The sequence below is a fragment of the Pocillopora damicornis genome, chromosome 3 (genome assembly GCF_964200805.1).
Source record: "Pocillopora damicornis chromosome 3, jaPocDami1.2, whole genome shotgun sequence".
Taxonomy (NCBI): domain Eukaryota; kingdom Metazoa; phylum Cnidaria; class Anthozoa; order Scleractinia; family Pocilloporidae; genus Pocillopora; species Pocillopora damicornis.
The window spans coordinates 30,197,586-30,205,085 of NC_142672.1; the positions used below are offsets into that span (position 1 = coordinate 30,197,586).

The 7,500-nt window shown below is 36.6% G+C and overlaps 2 protein-coding genes across 3 annotated transcripts in view; both read right to left on the bottom strand.

Moving 5' to 3' along the window:
* The window catches only part of LOC113672267 (octopamine receptor beta-1R), a 165,633-nt gene that overhangs the window by 148,419 nt on the left and 9,714 nt on the right, over positions 1-7,500 (bottom strand). The window lies entirely within an intron of this gene.
* LOC149049291 (octopamine receptor beta-1R-like) lies at positions 1,724-5,089 on the bottom strand. Of its 2 annotated transcripts, none has more exons than XM_089199154.1 (2): positions 4,875-5,089; positions 1,724-3,125 (listed from the first exon to the last, which is right to left on the bottom strand). In XM_089199154.1, the coding sequence occupies exon 2, from the start codon at positions 3,115-3,117 to the stop codon at positions 2,104-2,106; it is 1,014 nt and encodes a 337-aa protein (XP_089055280.1). In that variant the 5' UTR covers positions 3,118-3,125; positions 4,875-5,089; the 3' UTR covers positions 1,724-2,103. The 2 variants fall into 2 exon arrangements, with proteins under 2 accessions (XP_089055280.1, XP_089055279.1); XM_089199153.1 differs by lacking the exon at positions 4,875-5,089 and adding an exon at positions 3,610-3,970.

Genomic DNA, 7,500 nt, shown 5'->3' on the forward strand with positions numbered 1-7,500 from the left:
TAAATCCACAAAAAACCCGCTAAAATATGACTTTCGAATAATAAGCTATGTTGAGAGAGCGCACTGAAGTATGGACAACTGATATCTCGCACAAAATATAAGATTAAGAGAAGTATTTTGCACTGCACAAATCATGACAACTCTTATTCTACGTCCCCATACAATTTCAGACCTAACCCTTACAACAGTCCGCAGAAATAATGTCTTAAAGTGGGTGCAATCATTTCCCCGAACAAAAAATTCAACTAACCTTAAGCAACAAAACATAACAACAACAACAACAATAATACACCATCGTATTTCCAAAGACAAGGGCAACGCTATGATATAAAAAAATATGCCAAACCTTAAAAAACCGAAAAAAAGTGGGGAGGGCGCATTAAACCTTTAGGCCATCATCATCCATCAGGAGACCTAAGCAGTTATATTTGACAGTTTGACGAGCCAAATCTCCCTCTAACGTGTTTTCCATCTTAAAATACACTCAGGAACTATTTTGTCGATGTAGAAAGTCTTGCAGGTATCGTTGCGAGCTATTATTATCACTGATACGTCATTAATATTGTTATCAGCTGAAGGCGCTAAGTTTTATCTCTTTGCTGGCTTTTTTTTCAAATTCTATTTATTTCCTCCCAGAAAAACGTTGCTTTGTACATATCATGACTTTAAAGCTCGCAATATAAGTTATTTTTTTTACTTCTCTTTAGGGAATGTCACTCAGTCAATGTTCATACCCTTTTTCCCACTTCAACCTTCTCTATGCTTAAAGTTGCCTGTGTCGATTTTAGGGGAGCATTTCAATCGTAAATTTGTAACCTGGCTTCAGAGCTTTGAACCAGACGATCAACTTGTCAACATCAAACTGATATTGATTTGTGTCTGTATTTCAGTACACATAAGTTAGTGTCTTTCTAAAAGGAAAAATGACTTTGAAAGTCTGGCAAACAAAATATTCTTGAGGACTTGATTTGAATGGGAATTATTCCTATATGTATTTTTACGGCATATATCTTTGGGGGCATAGAACTTGGAGCTCTAACAGCCGGCACCTGAAGTCTTTGTAGGACTTTTTACAATGAAAATGTTTTAACCTTTGGTTTATCACGGCGACGCACGTTCCACTGGACGCGTTTACAAAATGCATTCACACTTATCCATGACAGTTGAGTGGTAGGAGTACCTCATTAAAAAAAAAAAAAAAAAAAAAACACAGCCACTTCAGAGAGCATTAAAGCCGCTCTCTTGATTCTTCGTTAAGTGTAAAACACTTCTGAAACTGATTCCGAAATATCCTACAACGATCTTAGTAGGCGGCTGTTAATTATGTTGTAATCATGACTGCAAATGAAAGCGCCTTTATGGAAAATTATTCATAGAAATAGTTTGGGGAATGTCTCTAAAGGTAATTGCACTCTTTGAACCGGAACTTTCAATTTTTTTCTTGCGAACAAGGGCTTTTCTGGTCCTCTTGTAGTTTTTCATAAACGACTGAGCGTCACCTCTAATCAACTAAAAGCGTTTTGTGCTAATTTGTTATGAATTTAGGAAAAAAAAATCTTATGTTCGAGGATAGCAAATAAGTTGCTGATTACATCACAGGCATCACAAAGAGAAACTCAGGGGAAAGTTTTTCTGCTTTAGAAGCTGGCTGTTAACAAACGGAAAGTGGAATAAAATTAATTTATTTTCCATTTAACCATCAAGCCCTTGGATCTGAAAAAGCTTTGACGTTATAGATAGAAAAATTCTGAAGAAGCAAAAGGTTATACTGAACGATTTTATCATCGTGCTTGCCATTAGATTACAATCTGGTATTCAAATTCAATTGCAATTCATTGTATTTTCAGCTCACGCATAGCAAAATCTATCCAGTTCTTACTCACAACCACACAATTTAGAAGTGAACTGATGTCGTCTTCTCGTGTTCAGCACTAGGCAAGGATAAGTCACCATAAATAGTTTATAATATTAGACAGCGGGGTCTGATTGATGCGAGCAACACCGCTTTCGACATCTAAGAAGCTTTCTTTGGCAAACAATAACTAAATTAGCACCTCAAAAGAAACTACTCAAGTCGAGGCCAGTAGACAGTAGTCACTAGACTCAAAAGTTTGCTTCTTGTTCCTCTCGTTCGATGAGATCGTTACCAGTAAACGCAGCAGCTTTCTTTGGCACAATTCTTGACCTTTCACGGCGGCAACAGAGCAGTTTGCGAAACTCCCTGCGGAACTCATCATTTGTAAAGGCGTAAATAATGGGATTGATCACAGCACTCAGATAAAAGAAAAACGTGGCAAGCAATACTGTAATTCTTGAGCTGGTTTCAGGGGAAAAGCGAAACCAGAGGACAAGTGCCCACATTGGTATCCAGCAACACAAAAATCCCGCTGCCACAAGGAGCAATATTCGAGTAAGCTTTATTTCTTTCACTGTGTTGCTTATTGCAGCATTGTCAGTACGGTTCCGTAGCGATGACACTACATTCTGTTGATGCTCATGGGTTTTCAGAAATATCTTATAATAAGTGAAAATGCCGACACACAACGGTAAAACAAAAAGTAATCCAACAGTGATGGAATAATGAACGATTTGACTTTCACTAGTTGGGTAATGAAAGGAGCACATTGCGTAGCTTTGAATAAAACCGATTTTGACCCAATTTGTGGCACGGGCAATCAACAGGTAAAGTGCAAGGGAAAGCCACAAGCAACTCAGCCATATCTTAGATCTGCGGGGCGAAAAAATCTTCTTGTAATGGCTTGTCTTTACAATTTTCACGTAGCGGTTAATTGCTGTCAAACCAAGTGTTGCTGGGGTCACCTGAGAGGTGAACATATCAACAAAGCCTTGAAATTGGCATAAAGCGTCGCCAAAGACCCATCTTCCGATGATTAGCGTTGCAGAAGCTGACGTCATTTCTACTGCTCCACACAGCAGATCGCTGACCGCTAAAGCAATGATATACAGGTTTGTGGTTGATCGCAGGTTTGTGTTTCTGTATGCTGCTATACAAACCAGACTGTTTCCGATGATGCATGTGATGTTCAATGAAACGCATGCAATTGCCTCAGTTATGACGGCTGGTAAGCTTCGGCTTGGTAGCTCTAAGTTTGACATGGCACCTTCTGAAAATAGAAGAAATTAAAAAGCAAATAATTGAGTAAATGAATAAACAAATAAATGAAGAGAGATGAAGATTAACAAAATGAAACTAATGGCTTTTCCCCTTTCCCGGCAAACTACATCACCCGCACCTTTCATTCGCTCTCAGGGTTTGTGAACTGTCGAAAAATACTTGTAATCATCTATCTATTTATATATTCGTTTATTTATTGGCTTTTTTGTCTTTCAACCGCGTGACCCAAGGTAGTCTGGTGAGGTTTATGAAGACGTATGAAGATTAACGACAGCGTTACAATCACATTACTTCCTTAACATATATAACATATTGCTTTGAATACTACCATCATAATTCAACCCTAACGACAAGTGAAGAATACGCTGAATACAAAACATCATACTGGTAACTCGTAAAATGCCTACGCATTTCTATATGCTAAATAATCGTTCCTGATCGAGTGACTGTATTGCTAGAGAATCTCGTACTACCTTTTTTTTTCTTTCTTTCTTTCTTTTCCATTTTGTAGGTTAAATACAAGTGTGTAATTTAGCATGCGTTTCCAATTCTTCTGTATGTCCAAACCGCAAGTTATTTCTCAACGGAAAAAATAAACATATCTAATATTTCCGTTCGAGTTTTAAACTTGAACAGTTGTATTGTCTCCCTTTGCAATCAACGGATACTTTTTTTAATCTCCCACAGATATAAGCTATCCATATCCTCTGTACATGCAATGAATATTTTGTTGATGTAGACGTAAGCAACTACTTACAATTTATTCAAATTAGAAACAGTATTAATGACAAGCGAACGTCTGAAGATAAACGTAAGCCGTCAAACCTGTTTTCTCTGTTTCTTTGTTCCTGTTTTGCTATTTTGTGATCACAATCATAATCATCGTTTTCTTCATCATTGTTAATATTATCATTATTATTATTGTCGTTAACACCAGTCTGCCGAAAAGTTCCACTAGTTTGTTTCCACATTTACTTCTCATGAAGCTTGGATCAAACATATCAGCTGAAGGCGTCAATTCATATTACTTTTATATTTTCTCCGTATCTCTATGTTTTTGCTGTTACAGAAGGACGTTAATTTGCATATATAATTCAAGTTTATAATTGTCTATCATTTATAGGGTTTCCTTCACACTTTTGTCGCCTAGATAAATTATTTTAGTAATTGAACGTTTCGCTCGAAGATTACCTCGCTCCCTGTTTTCCACACCAAAAATATTTTAAGACAAATAATCATCTTACTTCGATGATTGATAAAGTCACGAATGTGCTGCTGAATTTATCTGTGGTGCCGTTAGCTTTAAACTTTGTCTCACGATAAGAATCAGAGAGCTCGACCAAATTTCTCAAAATTTCTTGTAAAGAACATTAAAGTTCTCATTTTATTTGCTTCAAGGGACAACTGGCGGCGAGTTAGTTGCGTACTTCGAATTTTCCTATGCGAGGAGTTTGTGACAATTATGTGTACTGTCCGCGATCCAAGCAAAAGTTTTTGCCAGTTTAAGCATTCAGTGATAATTCTAATAAGACCTAGCGAAAGCTTTACCTTACGCTGAGATTCGATGAAAACAAGTCAGATAACAGAAGAATATGGGACGGTACTTATAATAGCTCAACGCGGTCAAACTTTCTTGTCTTTACCTGTCACAGTGCAGAGAGTGTGGCTTTTTTAGAGCTAAAAAAATCGGGTTTAAAAAGCGAAAAATGTGTTACTGGAGATATCATCTGTAACTAACCTTAATTCCACAGGAAAATTTCCCCAAATCGGTATTGAAGTGGCTACTTTATACTTTGTCTCCGAAGTTCACGATTACCTCATCCAAATTGAGGTTCTTCTTAATGAAAAATGCCTTTTTCCTTTTAAATACCACAATTTCTGTTCATTTTCTATAAACTTTCAGAGTAAGAAAGGCCCTTCCTTGCCTATGCCCATTTTTAAGGTAACAGCGGAAGGGCCAGGAGCGTTTGATGTATTTTTAACTTCGTCATAGAGACGTCTGCAAAACACACATTGGTGAACGAAAGCCTAAACAAATGCAATAAAGACTGAAACATCTGTATGTTTGACTATGATTTAAAAAAAAAAATGTTTTTATTCTACCGAATTACATTTAAGTTTGCCGTTTTCGAAATACTTCGTCTTTTTCATTGAAACATAACCACAGAAAATTACTTTTTACTTACGTGAGCTTGATTGCGAATTTTCCTCAGCATTTTTATTAACTACATATCTGGCCTATTGTCACGCGTTAACTTGTAGCAGGTGGTAAGTTGAAAGGCGAGGTATTAAAAAGAATGAATTGCCTATTATCTGGCATAGCCCTCAAGCCCTTGAGAAAACTGTCATTTAGCAAGAAAAACACTGAAGTTGTGAAAATTCGGCTGGTCCGACTGATAAATGCAACTTATCGTATAAATTGCGGTGTTTAACAAAGATTTCTAACCTGGGAAATGCGGTAACTTCATATGTATAAATTGGGATTATATATGACTTGACTCAGTCAATATGCATTTTATCATATGACCATGAATAACTTTTGAATATTTCAAATAAGTTTGTGTTTACTTAAATAGGACGCGATAGGCTAGCGTGCGCGGGGATAACCACAAAAAAAGGTTCTACGATAAAAATTCTTCCTTTCCTTTTTCGAGTCAGAGCAGGAAATTGCGATTCATCGAAGATCGTGGCTTATTTTCTCATTTCTGCTCACTACTGTCATTCAGTTTGTTTCTGTCCTATTGTCTTTCACGAACACGTGAAGTGAAACAAGTTTTCTTTATCCTTATTGTAGCATAGCTGTCAAGGAGTGGCATACTTGTGAAAATGTCACGGACTTGTCAAATTACAAATGCTAATGTTGAGACGATATTTAAGGTTAGGTGTGCGCCAAACACGAGACTTGTGTATGTAGGTAATATGTCGTTGGTGTCTCGTAATTTTGTGAATATTAAATTTGCTTACTTGGACACCACACTTATCAAGCCTTACAATGTAGAGAACAGCTTAAAGATCTTTGTAATCAATCTTCCTTACTAGACAAATTTTGTCTAGGTTTGGGGAGACAAAAGCGGTTTTAGAATTGTGCCATAAGTCATGGATAAATTTCTGATTTACACAATTTTTTTTTTCATGAGATAAAATTAGTTCAAGACACAATCTCACTCAATAGAAGCAGCAAAATACCGTCTTACATAGCGTCCTTTGTCATAAAAATATCCCTAGGTTTCATGAGATAAATTTATTTCAAGACCCAAGTTCACACATAGACAAAATAAGTAGAAGCGGCAACATGTCGTCTCAAATAGCGTCATTTGTCACAAAAATATCACGGGTAAGGCGGCGCGTCATAATATCAACATTTTTCTGAGTGCGTGAAAGGATTAGTTTTTTTTTCTGAATCATGACTGAATTGACTTTAAATTTTCTGATAGCCGACGATCCTTGCGGGACTCACAAATGTTTCCTACGCGTAGCTATCTTAAAAATGGACGCCTGAATACTAATAACACATTTTGAGGCTGGTAAAGTGCAACTTAATCTTTTATTTATGTCAAATTACTTATTTCATGTGGAAATTCTCCCTTTTAGTATATTTACTTACTCATAGAGCCTCACTATCCCATGGATAGGGGCCAGTTTAGTAGGGAGCATGTTTGAGATGCAGGTTTGCGTCAAATTTTGTAATTCGCCTACTGCGTCATCATTTCATTCCCATGCAACTAATACCCCACTCACAACAAAGCTTAAAAATGTTTTAAGCTGTTTTATTGAACATTTTTTTTTATAGCTTCTTAAATCAACATCAGTCGACTTCAAGTCTAGCACAATGAATGACAAGTCAGCGATAACTTAAATATTATTGAAAGGTCAGTTTTTCAGTTCTCCATTTCTGAATTTCATCAAGCTAAATCCCGTTTATTAAACATTTTTTGTTGGTGTGAATGGGGTCTTAACAAAAGTGGCGCATTCGTATATTTTCCTATACGTAGAAATTACCTGGTTCTGTTTTTTTTTTTCCTATGGGAAGGAAGGGTGTTGGTGGTTTCGGTTCTGATACAGTGTATATATGATTAAAAATGTGTCTTATACCCTGGAATATACTCTGGCAACTTACTGTATTCTGATATGTTTGCACTAATTCGACAATTATAGCGGGAAATATCATGAACATTTCTGCGAAACATTACACAAGTTACGTTCCCTTCTACTTTTGGCGGATAGGATGTTACATCAGAAACTTTGAAAATCTACAAGACTTGTACGTTCGCTTCGCCCTCTTGTTTTGCAATTTCCTTTTCATTAATTACGGAAGCTACATTTTGCAGATCTTTTGCCTTTTCACGGTGACAACAAAGCAGGTT

Excerpts from the sequence above, each read along its gene's own strand:
- LOC149049291 (XM_089199153.1), bottom strand. The coding sequence starts at position 3,640 with ATGGAAAAGAAAGAAAGAAAGAAAAAAAAAG. Across the intron at positions 3,126-3,609 it reads AGAAAGAAAGAAAAAAAAAG|AAGGTGCCATGTCAAACTTA; the intron begins GTAGTACGAGAT and ends TTCTATTTTCAG.